The following is a 25,750-nucleotide window of genomic DNA, read 5'->3' on the forward strand; positions in this document are numbered from 1 at the left end:
TTGTTCCCAGCTCTGGAGTAGTGGGCATATACTTCACTGAAAAGCAGTTGTCCAGGAGGATGGGTGACAAAGGAAAGGGCAGCTCATTCATCCCATGTCTGTCCTCCCAGGGGGGCAGTGAGAGACAGCATTTCTCCACATCAGTATCAGTGCAAAATCCTGGCAACGCTGCTGAGTTCCAGCAAGTTTCAGCTACTAGCACGGTGGGAATCACCAAGAACTGTTGACTCAACAGCAAAGGTCTCTCTGCTTCAGGTGGCACCTCCTGCCTGCAGCCTGGAACAGTACAGCAACTATTTGACTCATGAGGCATTCGTATGACTTCAGCAGCTTGAAACATCAAGGATGCTTCACCTCAGTTCTTCCCCTCCCTGAAACATAATGATTCCCACCTATTGCTGCTAGTAATTCACCATCAGCAACCACTTTAAGAGCTGCAGTTTACAGAGTTTTGAAAAAACACCACCAGGACTGCTGGATTATCTCAATACATAAAGAGAGGAAGTCTCTAAGACAACTCAGTCAAGGAGCCCCATTATTCCCTATCCTCAAAGTTTACTGCACTCCAGCCTGCCCTGCTGGCCTTGAGAATTCCAGAGCTAGAAAGTAAAGTATTGCTTCCTTGGCCAGCTTTAATCAACTTGCAGCATTTTCATCCCCAAACACACAAGGCATTTTGTAAACTTCCTGGATTAAGAAAAAGCAAAGGAAAGGTTTTAGCATGCCAGAATCAGCACAAAGATATCACATCCTGTCTTGTGAAGAGCTGTCTGCTTTGCTGGCATTCATGGCATGACCACTGCTTCCTATCACATTGTCCAGCAAGGAGCAGATGCTTTTCTTTCCTTCAGGCTGTCAGGCTAGGTGCATAGCATCAGCTGGGGTGGGATCTTAGCAGTGATTCACAGTATCCCAGAGACGGCAAAAGCCCCAGGGAAGTTACATCCTTTTCTGGCCTCCTCCAGCACTGTTGGATAGCAGAAGCCAGCCCACCAGCCTGCAGAACACAGTTTGCCAGGTGGCACAGGACCACCCAGCAAGAGAAGCACAGGCAGCTGGTACCATATCTGATCAATCTGCCAGTGATTCCCATTGCTAAAGATGATATGATTAAAGAAAGGGGTGTGAACATTAATTATTTCCTGCTACGCATCTACTCTTTATGCTGCATTCTAGCACTTGTGATGAATTAGAAAGGTAAGTCAGAAAGGTTAGTCAGCCTTACTAGAAAATACTCTTGGAAACACCTGAAACACCATTGCATCCACAGGCAGTAATTTCATACTGGAAAGTTACTCTACTCTCTACTTTCCTTAGCATTGTGCATGCCAGAGATAAGTCATGACACACACACGGGAAAGCTGAACACAGATTATCAGAGTTCAAGAAAGGAGACAGTTTCTTTGCCACACACCCTGCTAGCTCATTGCACCTCTCAGAGCCACTCTCTCTACATCACTCTCAATTTTGGTAGCACAGATTTTTGCTCAGAAAGGTGACACATTGGCCCCTTGGTCTGCTGGCATGCACAGTACGTTACAGAAGTTCACAGAATAGAAAGATGGGGTACACTCTCACACAAAGGACCCTCTTCGGTGAAATCTCCAAGCTCCATTAAAAAACCCAAACTACACCATTCACATTAGTTGACAAGCAGGGAAACTGAGGAAAGGACAAGTACTGATGCCTCATTAAATCTCACCCTGTAAGTTGGAGAGACAAGAATAAAAAGTCTTCCAAGAACAAAAATCCCATCCCTTAGGCAAGTCAGCCTCTTCGATACAAAACATCTTGCTGTAAGCAATTGCAACACAAGGGATTTGCTTTCTTGGCAATCTGGTTTCTATGAGCTCTGGGCTGATTAGACCAACAACTATTTTCCACCAAGGTCTCCAGACCTCATGCAAGTCAGCTGTAGCAACCAGATGAGGCAACATGAGAGGCTGAAAAGCTGTTTGTGCTGCCTTGCAAAGGTTCACAAGGAAAACCATCCAGATGGTCTCCTCTGTAAGGCCAAGCCAAGGCAGCAAGTGCCAAGTGGAGACCTGGGCTTCAGTAATGCAGAGGACTTTGGTGAGGTTAAAAACCAAGACAGGTCAAGATAAACTTTTAAAGGGCTGCTGACACTATTTCCACACACAAGACCATTGCACTTCAGCCACTGCACTTCAGCCTCAGCCAGAAAGGCCAGCTTTAAGTTTCTGAACAACTGATATTCTTTTGATAAATGGTAATAATGCATCTCAAAGCAATTTGGGTATTGCTTGTACTACATCTGAGTAGAACTATGTAATTAACTGCTTTTTGACTCTGTTTCTATAAAGATGTTTGTAAACTGATCTTGAGGTGAACCAGCCATCAGGGAGGTACCTGCTGGATGCAGGGCTGGACAATAATCTGGTATCAAAGTATAAAGTAATGTGCTCCTGGAACCAAAACAAATCACCTTTTGGTGGTCACTTTTTGGCAAATAAATTTGACTCTCTGCTTCTGTCTCTTGTCCCAAATGCAGAAATCTGCAAGTCTCAATGTTGTTTTTTTCCTGCTGATTGTTTAATGGAAGGGAAAACCCCCACACTATCTGATCCGTGTAGAACACCTTCAGTGAATAAGCACCATATACCCAATGAAAACCAACCTACTCTGCAATGTTTGTTTTTCATCATTCAGATTGATTTTTCAAACAGAGAGTCAAAACACAAACACAAATCAAACTTTCAGCTGATAAAGGAGGTGGAATTATGACCTACTCTATATTATTCATTCTGCTCACACATCTGAAAAGTGACACCGACTTTGCTCAGAGGTTTCATCAGCCCTGCACAGAGGTAAGTCTCCTCCCTCTCTTCCATCATAACCTGTTACTTTCAGATCATGAAGGACAATTACTCATTCCATATCATAACCCAGTTTCCCAGTGCAAAGCAGGAAGGTTTTCCTGGCAATCCTCCAGCTCCTCTCTCATACAAAAATTATAGGATGATATTTTGGGGAGGAGCTGTTCTCATCTCTCCATGACATCATGATTGCGGCCCTGATGTCACTCATTTGTTTGATTTTGCAGGATAAACAAGAGAATACCAAAACCTTTCTTTCTATCAGCATTAAATATCACACAAAGTCTTGAGACTGGCAGGTCCAGCTTTAATACACACCAGGTGTAAACTGAAGTGTGTGTCATCTGGTGAGAACTCAAGGAAGGTGAACTTGGAAACAAGGGTGATCAGACCAGCCAACACACTACCTGCATGCTTGTTGCGCCTGTGGCTGATCCTGGGAGTAGATGACCCATTTCCTCGTGGCAGGAAGAGAGCTGCACCTTTCACAGTGAGGAAGCTTTCGCTGATGCTGCAAGGGAAAAAACAAACAGTGAATAAGGAAAACTTTGTATTGTCTTCAAAAGGAGAGAAGGAATGGAACCAGAGAGGTTCAGGGCACTGAATGCACGCTCTTTCTTTTGCAAGGAAACAATTTAGACCGAATTGTTTTGTTAGTAAAGAACTTCCCCAGCTACATTCAAAGCACAACTGAAAACATCCCAAACAGAGAAACAGAAAAGCAGAACATGGGCCTGGTGCCTCTCTGCCCGCAGAGGTGGAACCTGAGCAGGCAAAGGGGATTAACCTATGGCTGTATTTTTGACTTGAAAGTCAAGATGAGAGATCCACATCTCTAAATGGCGATTAATACGGCAAGCCCACGCATCTCTATAATTATGGCCTCTGTTAACCCTGTGCTTTGTGGTTCAGACACAGCTGATGCCCTGCAGAAACAAATGTCTCTCTTCAGTAGTTAGGCAGAAGAAAATTAGTGTACATAACAGATTAAGAAATCATGAAACTGTCTGTGAGTCGTACGATAATTAACTCTCAAAGCCAAACTAATGTTGTGGAATTCAGGTATTACTTTACTGCCTTGATTTTGCCCTTTCTGAAGTCACATAAGGAGAGAGGTTTGTGGAAAGGGGCAGTACAGAGTTCTCAGGTTCTGTGGTACAGCTGGTATTTTAAGTGCATCTTCCAGTAGTTTTCTTAGAGATGCTGTGGCTCACAGAAAAAGCAAGACACTACAGATTTTGCAATGAAGCCATCCTGTTGCACAGTTAAGGGTTCCTGCTTTTCTTGTAATTGGTAAGATAGTCATACAGGCTTTGAAGAAAACCAGAAACAATTCTACAGTCAACAGGATGGCTGATGTACATGATAAAACACGATGGGAGAGTCCCTGGCATCGTTCACCTCAGCAGCTTTGTGCCTTCAGAAAGATGTTGGCTTCTTCTCTCCAACCTAACACAAGACTAGGAACATCTCAGTTCCTTTCTTTGCTTAAACAAATACCAGACTCAATTAGATGAGGACTGGGAAATAAAGTAGAAAACCACACCATATACTTGAAGAAACTCCATGTTACAAAATGCAGGTGAACACTGGAATATGCAAAGGCCAACAGCTGCTTCCAGCCCTTACTCCAGGGACAGCTTTCAGTGGCTGCTCAAAGGCAGGCACACACCTAAACACAGCTGAGGACAAGAGCATCACAGAGAAATCAAACGTGACCAAGAGGCAGGACATACCATGGCATGAGCCTGTGATCTTCTGGTTTCATGATTTGAGGTCGACTGCTTTAGCAATAGGCTTTGCCAACTATGTTTTTATAGATTCAAGAATAAAAGCTGCTGTTAGAGCTGGATTTCCCCCTACCCTCACACGGGTTTCTGGGCACCTCCTCATTTTGCTGGTGGGGATATATAAAATGAAAAAAGTTTAAACAAATATTTTTTTTCTGAGCTCTACCAGCTCAGATCTTTTTCAAGCCTGTAGCACATCCCAATGTTCAGACTGCAATGTCTGACATACTCTCACCACTCCACTTGCTGACAAACCTCCTCCCAGGACTATTTTCTGTAATTACAACAGATGTCACACATGCACTGGATGCTTCAACGAAACCAGAATTCAAAAAGGAAGAAAAAAACCCTCAAAACCACTCATCCCAAATTCAAAAGGATCAGAGATCTTCACCTATGCTAAAGTTAAAACCAAACCAAAACAGTTAAATTAATTGAGCACCCTGAGCACAGATGTCTCAGACCCTTCTAATAAAAAAAACCCTGAGTCTTTCTAGCTTTTGGAAACAAATAGATCCTCTGAAAACCATAAAGCTACACCATTTCTTAAAGCCTGAACTAGAGAAACATGGAGTTATCCTGACGCCACTAACTTAAAATCAATCTTTCTCCCTCCTTAACCAGAACATGTTTCAATTCAGCAGTGCCCTGACATCCTGAGGAAGTACACTTCTGCTTTCAGACTAGGACCAGTAATGGGAGTGTGGCAAGAGAACATGCTGTGCTCTGCTGAGCCTCTTCAGGAGACAAGACCATGATACAAAAAGAGAAGACAATCTCTCTTTCTCCTCCTCCCTTTACAATTTCACCAGAAGCAAATGAATGTTAAGCTGCACAGCAGGAGAGAGAATTCAGCTCGTTTTCACATAGTTAATTTTATGGCAAAGCCAACAACTAATATTAGCAACCCTTTAGCCTGCGAGGGAGGCTCCCCCAGAAGGTCGAATTAGCAACTATTTTTAGTAGGTAAAGCAGCATGTAGCTAGAGAGCTGGGAGGTTAAAAATCTTCTCATTTCCATCACTTTCTCTTATCACCAGCTCTCTGTCCTCAGCCACAGCCTACGTGGCAGAGGTAACAAAGCTGAGTTGTATTTTACCAGCACACCAGGCTTGTTATGAGTCCTCTGCACTACAGTGGCCTTCTGGAGAAGACTTACTTGGGACCCGTCTGTCAAACTTATTAAAGTTATAAGCAACTATCAGCACTACAGATATGATAAAAAAGCTTCTGTTCCATGTTTAGCCTGCTCACTTCTGAATTGAAGTAGCAACCTCAAGGCCATCGGCAATGTCCTATTTGTAATTCATTTCTTACTGTGAAGAGAACGAGCGTTCTCTTGGGAAGGCTCAGGCAACTCCCACAGAAACTGGAGCTTGTAGCAATTTTTCTCCCAGGTGGAAAAGATTTTGTAGAAATTGTACAAGGCATATCATCAAAACTACTTAAAGTCTTTTGAACAAAAAGTACAAACATTCCCCTCAGAAGATCCAGTTTCTAAACAGCAGTTAGCAGCACGAAGCAGAAGCAATTCCCATGCTCCCTGACTTGCTGCCCAGCGGCTGGGCTCCTTGTGCACAAGGAGAGCTCTGCATGGTATATACCAAACTCTCATTACATTGGAGAATTGGGAAACCACATAAAACTTAGAGAGCAAATCAATCATGAATGCCTTCCCAGCTGTTACCTTGCACAGCCTCGTTCATGGACTGCAAGCACAAACATCAAATAGATTTTTTGGAAGACAAAAATGTTACTGGTTTATGGATTTTGCCAAAGCAATGTGACATCATGAATCACCTGTCACTCTGCCAGATTCCCCTGTACGGTGCCTTCCACCTAAGGAGCTGCTCGGCCAGAGAGCTGCTTGCTCACAGTGCTGCACCAGCAGCCAAGAGGCAGCACAATCTGCATCACCCACTAGTTTTCAATGACAAATTCTCAATCCTCAATGTAAAATACTCAGAAAGGAACCTTGCAGTCTTCTTTGAAACTATTTCATTAAAAAAAAGGAGAGAAAACCTTTTTAGAAGCACAGCAAGGAAATCAGAGAGGCACCTGAACAGCTTCTGGCAATGTTTTATCCTAATAAACACTTAATTAAGGTATTGTGAGCCTGAGGATGACTTTCCAGTCAGCTCTACTTACTCATCAGAGCAACTCCTTTACAGCAGGCTCTGTCCTGTCCAGCCCAGCCCTTAACTGGGCACTTGCCAAGGAACACAACTGACAGAGCTGGCATCATCCCTTGAAAAGTTCAGCAGAAGTTCTCCCACCACATCCTCCTGCACAGTGCAGAGGAACGGGTCAGCACGGCAGAGAGCAAACCCACCCGTGCTGTCACCTCCTCACCAGCTCTGCCCATGGCAAACATGGGCAGCAACACTGGCACTGTAGGGAGGTTGCATCTGCCTGTCCCATCCTCCTTATTTCTTAGAGGAAAGGAGACTGAAAAATGATGGGATGGCAGAAATTAAGATTTCAAGATACTTGACATTTGAATAAAAGTCCATCCACTGTATTATTTACAGAAATGTAAAGAAGCCAAGTCTGACATTAAGGAATGAGACAAATTAACTCTGGTGTTGACTAACTGGAAGCATTCTGCAGCCCAAGCTCTGAAAATGGGAAGTGTCAATGCAGACATCTGTACTGAAGCACTGAGGGTCTCAGCAGGGAACCTGCGCTACCAAACACTGCTGAAGAGCCAGCAGCTAAACGGGCATAAGACAGGGAGGAGATGCACTGCAGAAGGGTGTCTAATAGGAAAGAAAAAAATCTTGTATACCCAGCTCCTTTTCCTTGGTTTTAAGTGAGGTTGCTCTCTCAAGAGCCCCCCAACATTTAGCACTAGTGTGAGCAGTTGGACTGTGCTGCAGGGGTAGGGAGTGCACACCTCTGCATTGCACATTTAATCTGCTGCCAGCTTAGCTCCATCATCCTCCCTTAATCCATAGGCTGCAAAACACAAAACCAAGAAAAGAGACCAAAATTCAGATGCTGGCAGGAGTGGTGCAGCAGGCGTCAATACTTAGCTCACTCCCGAGGCCGTGGAGCCAGGCGAGGAGGGAGGGCAGCTGGGGACACGAGAGCAAGCTTTGCAGCACACCAGGACTCACTCTGCAAGAGCAGCAATTCCAACTGCAGCTTGCTGTGCCTGGTGTGGAAAAAGTTACAGGAGGGCAGGCCAAGCAGCCTGCTGTTTTTCTCAGCACCTCAAAACACTTCTCTCCCTCTTCCTGCTCCTCTTCCCAAACTGTCTGTTTCAATGGAAAGGTCCCCAGTACAGCATCACACCTGCTCCAGGACCTGTTCTCACCACTGGCCTCCCACTCCCTTTACTTGGTCAGAAGAAAAGTTTTGGGTAATAAAGTATCAGTCCTCCAGCCAAGGGTGCAACAGGGTCTGGGAACACAGCTGGAACTAAGCATAGCCTGGCAGCTAAAGGCATTTCTCCATCAAACACTCAATGAAAGCATCACACACCTCCAGCATTCCCCCCATGAGAAGCACCTAACTCATTTCAATGTAGTTTGTTTTGCAATAAACAACATCCCTATTTCCCTTGCTTACTTTTTAGAGCACCTGGTTTAATAACTGCCAAGAGTATTAATTATATAGAGGAGAGAAATATTTGGCTTCCAGTTTAAGCCTTTGCTCCAAGCCAAGTGATAAAGGCACTCTCTTCACATGATGCCAAATCTCAGGGCTGTGTAAAGCAAATTAGTACCAGTCACTACTAAAAAACCCAGTAAACAAAAAGCCACCACAACAACAGAGAAGTGGAAAAGGCAAAGATAACTCAGGATTGCTCTACACTGACATTTGCATTAACAGGGTCAGCTGGCAGCACACACAGACAAGTCTAGGCTTCTCTGATAGCCAAAATAGAAACAAAACCAGTGCAGAGCAAAACAAGGGCCAGGACTTACCAAAAAGGGCTCTGTAACGCTGTCAACAGAGGTGACAACACTGAGGGCAGGGAAAAAAAAGGGGAAGTGGTTCTCCAACAAAGGCCATCTCACCACTCAGCACTTTTTCAACTTAACAAACAGAACAAGGAGAAAAACAAACAAAGCGTGGGAACCCGCTTCAGATCAGATGTTTGACGCAAACTGCGTTTTTAGCAACATCTGCATTTATGCCCTTTTCTTTTTTCCAGCAGGAACTGTCTACAGGCACTTCCTCTCCTCCAAGGTGGGGCTCCCTGGAGAGAGAATTCAGCTGCAATGACACAGACGTGCATAATCACAGAAAGATCTGCAATGCCAACGGTAGCTTGTTTGTACTAACTCACTGACTGATCCCTTCTTGCCATAGTCAAGTCATTTTCTTCCCTGCTGAGGTCTCTGATATGGACATCTGCTGAGGCTGAGCTACAAGCAGAAAAACCTTACAGCTTGCTAGAAGATACCCAAAGGTTAGGATGATGGGTGTGAATCTGAATTCTAAAGGCATTCCTTTTACATGCTCCAAGTGAGGACAGAATTTATGGTAAATTCTGAGGATACAGTTTGCAAAAGGGCAAACTGATGAGTATGGTTGTGTCTGCCAGTGAAGAACAACCACACTCAGACTGTCTCAGAGATGGGAGCTAATCAGCCGCAGGTCATCCAACAAGGCTGTAGGGAGTGTGGACACCCACTCAATCCCCCACCGAGTTAAGAGTCTACAAGTCAAGCTCACTACCGGATAAACCATCAGGCACACACGTCAGCAGTGCTTTTCTGCCACTGGGATCACTTGAATCCAGAAACTTTGCAAACTTCCCAGTCAAAGTAGCTTGGGCAGCCTGAATGTGCTGGTGAGACCGGTGGCATCCTTTAGGGACAGCACAGAAGACGACAGCTATGGGCTGAAAACCTCATTCCTGCCAGGGAAGTCCCACTGTCAGCAAGGGGAGCGGCGACAACTGCAGACAAAGTTTTCAACCCACGCAGCTGCAACGGGTCTGCACTATGCTGACAACAACTGCAATCCCCTGTAGCATTCCTCTGTCTCCTGGTACCCTGAGGCTCGCTCTGCAGTGGAGAACCAACCTTTGGACTCCTATCAAACTTATTCTCTTGCAGGCTGGGATTTTTCCGTTACAGTCACAGGATAGATTGGGTTGTTTTAAGCTGGAGTCCAGATAACATTTTATAATATCTGGTAGAAGTCAAAGCCCATGTGGGTTTCTGTTCCCCTGATGTACCCCTAGCCTGTGAACAGACCGCTGCAACAACACACAAACTCCTCCACCAAAGACAATGCAGGCAAACGCCTCGCACAGGCATCGGCTGCCTCCTTCCCAGCCCGCCTGGCACAGTGAATGCTGCTCCCTCAGTGCTGCCTTCCCACTCCTCTGTGTGCCCATGCCTGCTGCTGACAGCTCAGGATTACATTTCACAGGGCTGCTGCTGACTGTGTGCTCATACAGTAACACACACACACAACCCTCCCCACGTCACACCAGCCTGCGTCGCTCCCTGCCAGCGCTCGGCAGCCTCAGTGCTGAGGGAGCGAGTGAACGGCCTCGTGCTGAGCTCAGGCAGCTCATGAGCAAGTGAGATGTGCCAAGTCTCAACGCTGCTGGGACATCCCTGCATCACAGATCCTCAGGGAATCATTTATTTCAAGGAATAAGAACTTGGGTACACGCTGTGTGATTCATTACAGCCATGAAGAACAGAGTGATGCGAGGATGGATGTGAGCTATTACACACTCAAACATACTCATTTGTTATGCACAACACATAACACACTTTGCTGGCTGCCCCCCTTGCTATACAACACTAAGGGAGGCCCAGTGAGCCACATGTTGGGTAGCCCACAGTCAGTCTCCAAGGTGGCTTCAGAGAATGCACTCAAAGAGGAAGAAAAATATTGCCAAAAGCAACAGCAAAACAAGTTTTGCAAACAAAGCTGATGTGCTCTGGAATTTGAGACCGAAGAGATGCACAAAATCACTTTTTCTACAGTCTGAGCACAGCAGTTCATGTATGAGAAAAGAGGTGGCTAACACAATTAGGATGCTTATTAAGAAACTCAGGCCCTCAGTGTTTACAGAAGGAATCTGATTCTGTGCACTTTTTAAAGCAACAGATCCAGATCGGAAGCGAGACCATGAAAGGAATTTGTTTTACATGAGAATCCCCAAAGGCTTCCAGGTCTCCAAGTCAAGACATTCCCAGAATAAAGCCTTACATGACATTTTTCTTGCACTATATACTGTTTAAACATCCACAGACACATACCATCAGGTTCACAGAGCAGGACAGTCAGACCCAAGAGAGCATTCTGCAATGTTTTACCACCACTCACCACACTCTGATCAGCTCAGTCTGTCCAAAATGAGCCAACTGCTGTGGTACCAACAAAGCACTTCCACAAACACGGCTGTAAAAACACTTTAATCAACATGAGAAAACTTCACAAGGAAAATGTATCACATCAAGAATCAAAAGAAACACAGACCAGCTTTTTGATTAGTTATCTTCAGGAAGAAGACCCTCTCGACTGACACATACTTATCTTCTTTTCTCTCAGAACTAACGCAGTCCACGTTGATCATCTTTAAATAACGCAATCTCCTCTGCCACCAGAGTTTGAAAGAGTTGCCTTCATACACAGCACATTTCTAAAACCTGAAACAATAGCTGACACATTCTCAAGCAGCTGGTTGACAACCAGCAAGCCTGAAAGGTCTTTCCCTGGCTATTTTATACCTGATTTTCACTCTGATCTCCCCGCATGTGTCAGCTTCCTCGCTCTTACAGACCTGACCATGTTTGGCCTTTCTTGTGCCCCACAAGAAAGACCCCACAGCTTTAAATACGACTGTAACAGACTGTCATAGGAGACAGGCTAAGGTCAACATACTGTCCCTCCCTAGAGCAGCCAAGTCCAGGGTCATCTATATTTAGACAAAGTATGCCCAGCACTTTGAAGATGGAAGGAGACCACTGACTTGCCTGAACTATTGCCAGCATTGGCCATCTCCCCAAGAAGGGGAAAGTCTGACCAGGAGCTGGCAAGTGCTGTTGCATCTGCTCAAACAGGCATCCAACACCCTTGGATTCCTCCAGGCACCAGCCCAGCCTCCCAGACATGGAAAGAGCAGAGTGGTCACAGCTTGGCTGTGGGCAGGTTGAGGAGGATGTTGCTCCATCGCTCCCTTTGCTGGCCACAGCAGAGGCGGCCGGTGCTGAGTGCAGCTGCAGCCAGCAGGGCAGCAGAGATCCCACTGCCTTGTGAAGAGGCACCGTGCCAGGACTCAGCTCTACAACCAACCTGATGCCCAGAGCAGGGCATGGGATGGAGGAATTGTGCTAGGGAAGCAGCCTGGCTCTGATGGCAGCCTCCTTGCCTGCCCTCAGTAAATACATTAACGACCCCTGTAAGTAGAGCACCAAAACAAGGACCACTCTGTCTCTACACAAGGAAATCAATGCTGAATAATAAGTCTTTTCCTCTGTGCTAAAAAGCAGCAGATGCTTGTTTACCAAAAGCATGAAAAATCATCAAGAGGCTGTTGGATTTGACTCATAAAAAGAATAGAAGTTACTTGTTCGGTATTTTAACTTCTGCAGCACTCAGCACTTTCATTTTTTCCTCATTCTTACTGCATTCTCCCCACACACGAGGGCTATTCGATCCTTAAATGACAGTTTCTAGCAGGAACAGGAAAATCAGTTTAGGACTGGCTGTCCCTTTAGGTTAGCAAAAAGGACAGTCAGCAGTAACCAGTAATGAGAGCTGGTTTGTGAATTGTTTCAGAGACAACAGCCACGTGCCAGATTTCTTTCAATAGCTTTTGATTTGAAATTGGAAGTCCCAGGGAGCTTTACCTGTCGTGCTGATACGGTCTATAACCAGGCTATTGATCTTCCCACCTTTGGAATATGACTGTGACTTCATTTTATGGAACAGCAAAGCCACAATTAAGGGAATGCAAACTTAAATGTGGCTGTCAATAATAACTTGAATTTAATCAGGATTGAGGAAACAAAGACAAAAGATTAGGAACATTTTATAGCTAGAATAGTTTCATGGATTCTGTGTCTCTTCTTCTATCCAAGGTAACAGTTAGGACAGTCCTTAGCATAAGCAAAGTTAATACAAACTTCAGATTCAATTTAAAGCTGCAAACCAAAGAAACACGGCCCTACTTTGGGTCAACTGACCCAGCACTGTGGAGAATGATGTAACTCAGCCTTTAAAGGCAGTCTGCTCCCCAGCAGACAGGTGACACGCTGCCCTGTCCACTGGTGCTCAGCACACACAGCCCTCCCCTGTACATCACACCTACCCTGGCAGAGGCCAGGAAAAGCACTCCAAAATTTGCTGCTCTAAGTGACAATCAGTCTCTGGAGGCATCAGGAAAAAAGCTCTTCAAACCAGACCATGAGATATAATTATGATGCATTTCAAAATGCAGACTCAGCATCACTTTCCAATCCAACTCTTCCCCCCCACGGATGTAGCAAGTTCTTCCTGGAGACAACATCCCTTGTGACTCTGCTTTTTCTTTTGACGCTCTGAATAGGGATCAGCTTACCAGGAGTCCTTTATTCCTGAAATAATTGCCATTAATCACTCACCATACACCACTTTGAACATTAGCTGACAGACTGTGGGATGTCTAACACCACTGCAGCATCTCCCAACTTAAAGGCAGAAATGAAGAGCAGCCCAAGAGGCAAAAAGAACCAGGAGATTTCTGAGTAGCAGACAAACTTCTTCAAAGTGTTCCCAAGCATTGCAATGTTTTTACACAGATACCTGCAAACTTTAAATACAAACAGGAAAGCAGTACCATTTGAACCATCCACACCTCTACTGAGAAAAAGAAAGGTAACACCGCAACCTGCATCATCAGTCTTGTCCTTGTGATTCCTCAGTACAGCTGCAAATTAACTTACTCTTTCAGCACCTTAATGTGACTTTCAATTAAAGGAGGTGCCTGTGCTTAACTTCAAAACTCATTTTTAAGGAGTTTCTAACTCAGCATAAAAACACTGCAAAGATTTGCTGGCTGAGACTCAGACTGGAAACATATTAAATAAAGTTTTAATTTACAAGAGCTTGAACTCTGAAGAGTAGAGACTCCAGATGTGTTTATCCCCACACAAGTCAGGTGCTAAATTTCATCAGAATTAGCACTTCAGGCAGTTTGGCAGCCAATTTTCAGTGGTTAACTGAGGTCTTCCTATTTCCTAAAAGCATGCAAACCCCTTTAAAAACCACACATTAAAGCAGAAAGACCAATGGAATACTAAATGCTGCTGAGTCCCTAAGAACAGAGTGTACTTTAGGGAAAAGCCTTTTAAACGGCTTTTGAAAAGGCTCCACAACAGATATTTCCTTAATTTCAAGCTGGAGAGCCTCTCATAAAACATTTCATGATGTACTTGAAGGTACTAAGGAGAAAAAAAAAATCAGTAACATTCTACAGCATCAAGGCTGTGATCTGGTGACTGTGCTGGGAAACTCTGTGCTGCCCTGCCCATCTCCTTCATGTCCTGCTGAGAAGCTGTTGCTCTCCCAAACCCCGGCTCCTGGGCTTCCTTATCCATCCTGGCATTCAGAGGGACAGCTCAGCAACATGCACTGGCCCTGCTCCTATCCACACGCTGAATGTAGCATCACATAACTCTGGGATGGATGTTTATTCTGCATTGGTTGCCCCTGCTCGTTAATGAGGCACATGAATATCCCCCAGTTTGCTTTCTTACGACATTCTCATCCCGGCAAACCAACAGGAGGGCTGGAAATGGTGCTGACAAATTATTTGTTTTTATTTAGACTAACCAGCTTTCAGGTTTTGCAACACAGAGGAATGCAGCTGTTCCACTTTGCATTTGCTTTGTTTTTTGATTTCTCCAACTCTTTTTCAAAGCAAATGAAGGAAAATAAAACCACCACCCTAACAACAACAAAGTCAGTGACAAACTCTTCACACATCACCACACAATGAACCTTAGGAAAAAATAGAAATCAACCAGTTCTGGGTTCATTTTAATCCGCCAAGTTGTAGAAAGCAAGCAGAGGACTGAGTTTTAGAGGACAAAGGTAAGACACTGATAGCTTTTCCCATCTGTACCTTTGTGCAAGTGAGGTTCTCCCTTAAATCATGACCCGACAAAGGCAAATTTATTATTTGCTAATCAAAATGACCCTCCTCCATTCCCACCTGTCTTTCAGAGTCGGTCACCTTCTCAGCAAGCTAGAAGAGTCTGAGCTGAGACATAGGCAACAACCCACTCCAAAGCATCCCTTTAGGACACTGCAACAACAGAGGCTGCGGGGCAATGAGAGGTTCAAATGAGCAAAGCATAAGGAGAGAGGAAACAGTAACTCATTATACACAATAACACTGGTGCACAGACAAATAAGTTTAAGCTCAACACACACGTCAACAGTGCTCAGCAGGGGCAGAGGTCCCAACCCACCCTGCGCACTTCAACACTGGACCAAGGGACGAACTTACTCTGATTCATCTCTGTGCCTCCGTAGGAGCTGCCCTGCAAAAATCAGCTGTAACAAATCTGTACTTCTCCAGTGAAAAGCTGCCAGTCTGACAGAATGTGAACCAAGCCCAGAACTGTGGAGTTACAGGGAGATCACAGGCAGCAGAAAGGCCAGGCTGTTGGGACAATATGGACCTCATTAAGCCATTGAGAGAAGTGTGTGAACAAACTAAGGACTTCACTACTAAGTGACAAAGATCATTTGTTTAAAAGAAAGAACTCAATCATTTCTGGTTCAGCAGTTTGTGGATTTAGCCTACTTGTAACAACACTGTTTTGAGAAAAAGCATATCTCTTAAATGGCTTATTGCAAATAAACCCAGAGACCCCAAAGGGGTGAATGACGAGGGACAGATAAGTACTGCATAAACAGGAAAATGCACCAAACCAGGAGCCTGTGGCCTTAACATACCTAGAAATGCCCACATTTGAAAAGCTGCCAATGCCAAGAAGTGCTACACAGATCTCAGGGCTCAACCCTTGTATTACCCTCAGCCTTTGCCAACACTGAAGCATGTCATAATATCATCATCCATCTCTACAAGTTTTTTCTTTACCCTGGCCTTCCTCATCTGTGGGCTCATGTCCTTGAACCAGGTGGCTTCTCTCTGTCACAAAACACTTGGTTAATCCTTCACAACACAGCAATAGGTGGCTGTAGAACAACTATATTGCTGGCCTCCAGTTACTTCTCAAGCAGATGAGATCAAGCTCTAGCCCAGGTGCACATGAAAAGCAAAGGGGTGTCTTCTGGATACCTCAAGCAAAAGCACAAGCATTCAGAATTAACAACAGGAGTGAATTTTACTCCGTGTGTCTGTAGAAATAGTCTTCAGCCAGCTGCTATGAAACATCATGACTGGAAACTCAAGTTGCAGATTTGCTCTGTACACATTATATCCATTACACTGGAGAAAAAATATTTGCTGAACTAGTTTTAAGCCCATACGAGCTGATAATTTAAATGCTGTTTGTCAGCCCGATGCAGAGGAGAGAGCAGCTCTTCCGAGCCTATTGCAGATCAGCATGCAGAATTTTAAACTCTCTCTGACCCCACAAACATTAGTTAGAAGCAACATTTCCAGAAAATGATGCTGAAATTGTTTAAAAAACAATAAAGTAAAACTTTAGCTTGGGGCTCTATGTGAGAAAGGTACCAGGAAGCACAGTCTTGCAAGAAAAAAATCCCAGCCAGTCTATTCATTATCCCCAAAGGTTCTTCTCTGATGATAATCTCACTTGGGTCCTTCTGCTTTGTAGCCTTTAGAAAAATCTCAAGCATTTCCAGAGAGAGAGGAACATCTGCAGAAGTTTCAAGCAAACAGAATCTGAGGCAACTCTCCCATTCACAGCCTTTGAAAACATGAACTTGGCAGCCCAGCAGCCTGGGCTTCCTAACTAAAACATATTGCTTAAAAATGGCTGGTGGTGTGGGGGAGTTTGTCCTTGAAACACTACTTTGCTGCTCAAGTTTTGATTTTATATCTGATAACCATCTCTGTCTCTCCTCCAACCCCCTACCAGGAAGGATTGGTGAGACAAATACCCATAGCTTCCAGGGGAATAAAAGGAAAAGCCAAACAGGAAAAGTAGTTATGAACAATACAGCCCTGGCTTAGTTAATGGTCAACTCACAAGCACACAGTATAACTGCTATTATCCAATTACCACAACTAATTTGCATAGAGTTTTTAAAAATCAATGGCTCGTGAGAGGCCTTTCCCGTGTTACATTTGTGTTACTGCAATCAGCAAAGAAAGGAGATGAGAAACTCCCAAGGAGGCAGCTCAGGCAGCAGGAAGCCCACACAGCACACTGGGGGTGCTCAGGCAGGAAGGGTAAGGGGGTCAGGATCCCCAGCCTGCACCTTCCCACAGTGTCCCTGATGGTGTATGAGGCTGTCTTCTGCACTCACCCAAACCCCAAGTACAGCATCCACACTTAAATGTAAAGTAGCACTGCTATAGTCTGTATTGGTCCCACCAGCCTCTATAAGTGATGAAGAGCTAATCAACTTGTTTCCAGTACCTCAAGCATCTCCAGTGACCCTCAAGCTCATATGGCAACTTCAGCTGGTGCTGACAGTGGTAACTGGAATCACTCTGCCCATCTTCCAGACTTTCGAGCAGCTGTTTCCAAACCTCTCCTCATCAACTCTTAAATATCATCGACTCCAGTCTATGATTCTATGACTCTCAGCACAACGGTAACAGACTCACGAAGCTACAGCACTTACAATGGCACAGAGGCAATTAAAGATTTCCAATAACACACTGCTTGGAGGAGTGCAGTCTAATTGCTGAATGGTCAAGGTTTTTGGCAGCAATAACATTGTGAGCAGATAAAAAGGCTGTAGGTTTCCCATATGATAAATAAGTAAATAAGCAGCTCTCAGAAGAAGGGCAGCAGCAGCCACACACTTACCCAAGTTACCCACCCAGCACTTGGCAGAATTTAAAATTAGATGGTCATGACATTTCTGAACATCAAGGTGATGGCTGCATGACAAAGGTAAATGAAAGGGGTGGGGGAGGACAAGGGCTGAGGCAGACTGGGCACAAAGACAGGTTGCAGCAAGGAGGTGGTAATACAGAGATCCCCAACTACTCAGTGTTGTAATTTAACTTACAGTTTGTAATTACCTGCACAGCCTTTCACTTCCTCTGACGTTGTGTTGTTTCTTCACACTGTGAGAAGGGTTGTCACTTACAAGAAAACTGATTATGTGAGAAGGAAGTAAAAGTCTGCCAGAACGTTCATTTTGTGGCTACCTTCAACCTTTTGCTGAATTCAATTGTTTATCTTGTGGGTTTTACTACCTTCTTTTTTTTAAGAGCTCCAAGACACAACCACAACACTTTGAAGAACTTATCTGATCTACAGCCTTTTATTTTTCTTCCCCAAAGTTTTAAATACTTACAAAAACTATCTGTTAACATCTTATAATAGAAAACAGACTGGTATGAAGCAAGTATGAGAACCATGGAAAGTCGTAAGCATATCCATGGTTTTCGATCCATCTGGCTCCCCAAGTGTTGGAGGATGAAGTAGTAAACAGCATCAGAGTGCTTTAACATGTGCTCCATGGGAGCCCAGGGAGGACTCTGCTGCTTTGCAGAAAGGAAGCTGTGGCAAAGACAATAGTATCTAAAGACTCCACCACCACACTAAAATGCCAGGGGGATGCAGGCACTAAAGTCAGGTGGTTAACTCCCATGTTCAAAAGCAGGTTAAGCAACTGTGAGCACCTTCAGACCCCACTCTTGTGCAGAACACCGCCTGATGGGACTTGGCCAGAGTTATAGAGGAAGGATTGTGGCCCAGCGGGGAGCAAGAGCTGGGTCTTCCCAAATCCCAAGTGAGCACCCTGATGGCCAGATAATCCTGCTTGGCTACGGAGATAAAGAGGAAAACTGAGCAACAGAGGAATCTGGCATTATCACAGGGACACGGAAAAAACACTTCAGGAGCACCAACAATGAATGAGACACCTAAAACTTGGCTGAAGGCAGAGGAAGTGACTGCAGAAACAACTGATCTATGGCAACCTCTCCAGGTTTCTCCCATTAAAACTTCTTTGGTATTTGTATCCCATCTGAAGTTTTGCTTTTTTCTTTCTCTCTTTCCATCAGCTGCCTTAGAGTTTTAGTAGAGCAAAGTAGATTTTGAATCCTACACACAAATAAACTGGTAAATCAGCAGAATTCCCATTAGGTTCACTGAGAGTAGCAAGACTTTCTGGAACGAGTTACAACCCTAAATTCTGAGCATTTTGACAAACACAAGTCTCTTGGACATTATTTGAATCCTTGTGAACCTGAAATGAATTAGATCCAGACCAGCTGACTGGTCTGACTAACTAAAAGCGTCAACACAAGAGTAATTTCTGCTGATCTCTGAAAGTCAGAGTTGATTAGCCAAATGCATCTACTAAAAAACACACTGAAACAGAAGTTTCTAATAATGTTTGGGTCACTACTGTCCTTCCCATTCCACAGAGAACACATTTTTAGCACAGCAAAACAAAAAAAATCTGGATTTTTAGGTCTTGCCCACAATTAAATAAGGACATCCAATATTAATCAACCTTTGTGAACTTGTAATTAGGAGCACAAACTTTAAATTAGGTCTTTGACGTGCTAGCCCAAAAGCAGCAGCACTGTCCTGATTGAGAATGCTATGGAAATATTAATCCAGCTCTCAGCCTTGTGTGCATATTTATGCATGGGCCAAAAGCACTGTCATTCTCATCCTTACTAATCTTTCCTTCCAGGAGGCAAAGGACAGTGTAAGCTCCTCTGATAACTCTGTTATCTCTCTCCCCAGAAAAGGAAAGGGTGGTCCTTCCAACCAAGTGGCCATTTAAACTACTACCAGATACAAGACTGCAGGGCTACATGAGACTGAGGGAACAGAGACAAACACTAGTTTCTCTTTCTTTTCATCCTTTTCCCTACATTCTCAAACCCCGGGTGAAGTGTTTGATCAGTTATAAAACAAACATCTTAAAAGCACTTAAATTGTTACCTACCTACCAGAGCTTGGTTAATCATTTTGAGCTGTAAGGAAATGTTTCAGCCTACAATAGATAGGGGTTTTATCCACAATCCCAGAATTATTGCTACTTTCCAAAACCCAGAGCATATCCAATTTGGATCCCTGTTTCCTCAGTATATCACTCCTAAACTTACTTTATCAGCAACCACAAGGAAAGCTGTAACGGGCAACGCTGGGAGTGGAAAAAAAATTGACTAATTACAGGCATTTTGAGTTGAGTATGAAAGGCTCAGAGAGACTTAAATAAACTGATTACCGACTACAGCAGTGATTGCTAACGTTCACAAAAGAGGCCCCAGAGTCCAGGGACTCATTTCCATATCAAGCATCACAGGGATATCTACTAAAGACCTCATAAGCAAGGCAGCTCAATTTCTAGCAGGAGCTTCTTGCAAGAACAACACAGTTCCAGGTGGGACACATTTTATCTTACTATCCTGAATCTTTCTATGATGCTTTCAAGAGATAAAACAGCTTCTTTAAAGAAATATCAAGCACCATGAGACCACAAAGATCACCTCTCTAAAGGCCTAATCTACCAACCCATAGCAGCCATTTCCCTCCTTAATCCTTCCAGCCAAACCCCACAACCCCAGCAGTCATCGTTAATTGTCTACAAATTAAACGATTATTTCTATCTGCATTTCAAAAGGAGGTGTACAGCTGGAGAGACTGATTTTTCAAGTGGCTTAGGATGGGGTGCAGAGACACTCACTCTGCACTTTATAGCTGACCTAGACTGACAGTTACTTAAGAACTGGCATCAGCTCATGCCTCTCCCTCATGATCTGCAGGTCCCGAGTGTAAGTTCTCAGGTTTGCTCCTATTGCACCGTCCTGAAAAAAAACCCAACCCACCCAATCCCAAATCCGCAGCCCCTATCTGCCACCTTGCGATAAGCCAAAACAGGAGATCAAACAAAGGGGCTAATCCCGACTTTAAGAGGGCCAAGGTACACGGCCACAGGAAGCTTGCACTTCGCTATCACGGCACAGCCTGGCTGGGAGTCTGCGGGGGGCGGCGAGGGCCCCGCATCCGCCCCGGGACGGGGCAACCGGCGGCTCTGTCACGCACACACGAGTTTCCCTGGACAGCTGCTGGACAAGACTTACTGAGACGCTCGGTTAGGACCCTGAGTTTTTTATAGGTAAGATAAGGAAAAGAAAGTAAGCTGCCGGTAAGGGGCAGCGGGCAGTGCCGCGGTGCCGCTCCCGCCTGCGGTGCCGGCTCCGCGCTGGCACTAAAGTTTTCCCGAAGGCAATCCGCGGCGGAACCAAGCAGCGAGAGCGGAGAAGGTGCAGCCCGGGCGGCCGCCCGAGCACGGGGGAAAGGAGACCCGCTGGTAACCGGAGCGGGCGGGAGGGGAGATTCACCGGCCCGTGCCGGTCTCTCCAGGTACTCACAGCTGGGCGATGGCACCCTGGGAGATGACGGCGTTGTCGGAGAAGTAGGGGATCATCGCGGCTGCCCGCGGAGGCGGCCGCCCTGCCCCGCGGCATGGGGAACCACACTACCGCCGCCGCTCCGCTCTGCCCTGCGCTGAGCTGCTCGGCTCGGCTCAGCTCGGCTCTGCCCCGCCGCGCTCCGGCCGCCTCCCGCCCACTGCGCAGGAGCGGCCCCGGCCCCGCCCCCGGCCCGCACGTGGCGGCGCGGGAGGAGCGGGGCCCGGCCGACGATCTGCGCGGCACCGCGCCCGGGGTTTCACCGCTGCATCCCTCGCGGGGCGACAGCGGGAATGGGGGGACGGTGCCGGGGAATGGTGCTGGTTTGGGGTTTCCCCCCTCGCCCCCAAAATCCAAGCCCCAACCGCCGGGGAAAGCTGCAAACTTTGAAACGAGGCTTGAAGCAGAACATCGAAAGATTTCTCTGCAAAAGGCAGGCAGAGCCAATGTGGGTGCTTAGGAAACGACCTTAATTTCTCTGCTGCAGGAGACGTAGGGGAGAACTAGTTCTTGGCAATAATTTTCCTCTGCAGAGACTTGACAACTCCTTTTCTGCCAAAGGAGAAGAGAAGCAGCTGCCTTTCACTGCTATTTAATTTTTATCTCCATCAGCCCTCAAGAGAAAAGGAGGAAAGGAAGTTCTTTAGGACAAAACTCTTGTCCTCTGGCTGCTGGGAGTGCAGATGTTACAGCACCACAGATGTAGTTTTCCAGTGGGAGAATGGGAAGCAGCTTGGTCAACCCCGTCCTGCACCCAGGACAGCCCCAAAGCAGAAACAAGTCCACCTGGGACCTGCCTTCTCTAGCCTCTATTAACTGAGGAATGGGGGAAAACAAGCAAGAAACCTTGGACGCTAGCTCAGTTTCTTTTCCCTAGGGATGCACGACATCCCAGAGAGGGTCACAAACATTACACTATTCTTAAGTCCTCTGGTGTGGATGGCATGTGCCTTGTTACTGAGTCTGAGCACAAGTGAGCTGTCAGTGAAAGGTGTAAGTTTAAACAGAGATACTTATTAATTACATCTACTCCATAGCAAAAAAAAAAATACTTAAGGGGCATCATTGCAGAACTGTCCCAAACCTCCACTGACCAGGGAGCAGAGGCAGAAGCCAAAAGAAAGCTTTTTCTATGGTTTATTTCCTACTATTAACTAAAACTTTCAGAAAAGCAGAGAGGGGTTAAAAAATAACCCAGTGCAATGGCAGCTGCTTCAGGTCTGAGATTTCCTAGGAACAAGAGAGATGCTTGACTGAAAGGTCTCACCCATCCCCACTTCTGAGACTTACGGTGAAAAGGACAAAGCAGCAGAATTTGTGTTTCTCCAAGTTTTGCTAGAATATGTTTTGGTTGCATTAATTTAAGCAATGTCATCTTCTACAGTCAAGAGCAAATCTCTGGTAATGGTTCCTCACAGCTGTAAAGAAAACGCGGTGCCAGCTTGCTGCAATGCCAAAAAAAAAATCATTTTATTAGGCAGAAATGAAGTCAGTTGCAAGAAGCAATGGAAAAATCAGGACATTAGAGAAATGGAGGGTAACTCAGTCCTTCCAGAGGTCAAGAGACTGGCAAGAACCTCATAGTTGGTACTAACACATACCACACATTCATAGACTGAAAAACAAACCCACAACTTCTAATAAATAACTTAAAGTCTTTACTCAAGCATTGTAGAAGACTAAATGCACTTAGATACTGGCCAGATGTCCAATTTCTTGAACGCAACTAACGTTAAAAACAAGCCTTTAAAAACTGCTAAAAACAAGAGCAGTGATTAACTACAAGCAATAATCTTAAAGCACCTACTCATAACATAGGGATAATAGACCTGTAAATTAATTAGTCCCGGATTAATACAATCATGTGCTGCATCTCCATATGCTGAGAGACCAAACAATGACAGAAATAGCCCAGATTTTTTTCTTTTGAAACCTTTAGAAAACAGGAACAGGGAATCCTCAAGTTCACATATTGAAACCTGCACTAATAGAAAGTATTTGAACCTGGTTTTGCTGCCAAAAAGATTGAAATACCAGCCTGAGACTGACACTGCCTTCAGGCTACACGTTAGTGAGGTTCACCTTTCAGTTCCCATTGTCTGTTTGTATAGCAGGTGCTATTTTATCATTCTGCCTTTTAAAATCAGACTTACAGAGCAATTTTGTTTCTCTGTCAAAGTCACATCCTACATTTAGATATGAGCAGAAGTATTGACTCAATAATGTGATCTCTCAGCATGCAGGAGTGGAGAGCAGGCAGAAAGGGGCTTTGAGGGGATGTGCAACAAGGTGGAGTTGACAGCAGCAGGTCACAAGACAGCCAAGAAATTGCTTCTTGTTTGAAGCAGGTGCACTCTGCTGGGACAAATACATAAAGAATTTAAAGTGCACAGAATTGCAGTGATGACAGGTAGCAGTCTAAATTACTACCGTGCCGCAAGAAAGCACGTGAGCACAGCCATTCATCACTGTATGACAAGGTGTAAATACGTCTGTCTGGGGTCTCAGCGCTTCCCAGCCCAGCACGAGATGACACGTTGCTGTGGGGCAAAAGGGCACTGCCTGGGCCAAGTTCTGGGTCGGCATTTCACGCTCCCCAGGAGGTCACAGGATTAGCAGGGCTATGCCTCCTGCTGCAGTGGTAAGTGGTAAACAACACCACCTCCGCCTCAGTCCAACACAACCCTTGTCGAGCAGCAGGATTTCATTTAACCTTTGAACACCACACCGACTAATAAACGACAGTTACATACATCATGCAAGACACGCTATAAAAACACCCATCCCAAAAGCCTGGCGAAGCTAACTAAGCCACTGCAGCAGCTAGAACCAGTTATAGAAGCATCATGGAAAAAAACTGTGACAAAGAGTGCTGAGGCCATCTGGCCAGGTGCTTCAGGAGGGGGGAGCAGGGGAATGCCCACCAGTGCTGCCTCTGGAGAGAAGTTTGAGGGGGTGGAGGGAGAACATGCATGCATAAATCTCTTGTTTTGACTTGTAGTACTCTCTCTGGTAGACAGCAAAGCTGAAAATCCATGGGTTATTCATACAGTCATTTCCCCCAGTGTCTGTATCTTACAACCACACAGGCACAGTAGTTTGCACCAGTAACTTCACCTGCCTTACACTCCTTCTTCATTTTAAGATGCTGTGATCTTCCAGTGATGTAAGAGAGTACCTATGTGTCCTGTTCAAGGCTAGCAGCTTGCAAATGGGATTCTCCTTGTACAGCTGAGGCCTTGGTACACAGGTCACCATCAAAAACACACAAAATGCTCTGGTCAGTAAACTACAGGTACTGAAGGTACTACAGCTGTAGTAAATCTGTGGAAGGTGTCACAGCTGTAATGTCTGTCATCTTCAAGGTAAAGGGAACAGTGGGATGTTGTCATGAGCAGGACTTTTGGCCTCAATGGATTAGCATAAGTGTAACAGATCAGGCAATGCAGAACCTCTGTTTTCAGGGGCTTATGAAAAAACTCAACCTTGTGAAGCTGCTGCATTAGGCAAACAAACCTCCCCCTCACTGCCATCACATCCTCTCCCCACAGAGCGATGAGCTACAGCAGTGTCTGCTCAGGCACCTTTACTGCACAGATGGAAAGTTTGCTCTGTACCACCGGGCAGCTGCTTCCGCTGCCGCTTCTGAAAAGTTACAGAACTCTGAAAACAACAGGTCGCTGCCGCCAGCCGCGCGGGAGCCGCACACAGGCACCGCCGGGGACAGCAGGGCTAGCGGGTTCATTTCCGTGCGCACGAGTCGGGCCAAGTGCTTTGTTTTTCTCACCAGCAACTACACTGAATCTTTCCCCACAAAGACAGCTGTCTTGGCATCAGGTCTGCTGTAGAAAAAGGGTCCTAAGAGGTAGCTTGGAAGAATATGGGGGGTTCAGCCGTCAGGTCAAAGGATGTGATGCGCCTGCTTTTTTGGCAGGAGGTCGGTTAATTCATTCTGTTGCTGTGAGGACATGTGGCTTTCAGCTATGAACAGCCTATAGGTGAGTCTGAGTGGACTGAGTCCAAAGAGACAACTTTAGAGAGAGTCTTAAATTAGTGCAGCAAACCTGTGAACAGGTAGAGAAGGATGTGCTGAGAGCAGTACCTCCTGCACTCATCTCCTACTGCTGCCTTCCCACCTCGGAGGGAGAAGTTAATCTCTCAAAAGTCTTCTGGCCATTATTAGCATGGGAGACAAAGCCTACTGTGTTATGTAGTGCAATTTATCAGGAAAACATGAAGCCATTTCAGTAGCTGTGATCATAAACAAGCCAATGCATGCAGGGCAGAATGAGATAGAGCAATAAAGAAACAAGGCTTTCCCAGTGAGGGAAGAGGCATACCACCCAACAAGGCAGCACTTACACACTGGCTTTACTACACACAGTAAGGGAAATTTAACAAAGCAATTATAAAGGAGCACATATCTACTTAAAAAAAGAAGAGAAAAAAAGAAGAGGGGGAGGCAGGAACAGAGAAAGCACGCAAAACTGTACTTGAATCCTGAAGAACCAGTCAGAACAGGAAGCCACATTCTAAATTTGGTTATTTAAGCTGTCAAAGAGTATTTCTGTTTCCAGTTCTTGAGCAAAGAAATCAGACAGGCACAGGAGTAGG

General features: G+C 45.3%; 1 protein-coding gene across 2 annotated transcripts in view; it reads right to left on the reverse strand.

Moving 5' to 3' along the window:
• SSH2 (slingshot protein phosphatase 2) overlaps positions 1-25,750 on the reverse strand; it is a 97,206-nt gene that overhangs the window by 32,272 nt on the left and 39,184 nt on the right. Inside the window, exons 1-2 of one of the 2 annotated variants that reach the window (XM_062012011.1) lie at positions 21,098-21,285; positions 3,245-3,348 (exon numbers count right to left, since the gene is read on the reverse strand). In XM_062012011.1, coding sequence (XP_061867995.1) covers positions 3,245-3,348; positions 21,098-21,153 — 160 coding nt within the window. In that variant the 5' untranslated portion in view covers positions 21,154-21,285. Of the gene's footprint in view, positions 1-3,244; positions 3,349-21,097; positions 21,286-25,750 lie in introns of those variants that run through there. The other variant, XM_062012010.1, reaches the window with a different exon arrangement.

This window comes from Colius striatus, chromosome 20 (assembly GCF_028858725.1).
Source record: "Colius striatus isolate bColStr4 chromosome 20, bColStr4.1.hap1, whole genome shotgun sequence".
Classification (NCBI taxonomy): Eukaryota; Metazoa; Chordata; class Aves; order Coliiformes; family Coliidae; genus Colius; species Colius striatus.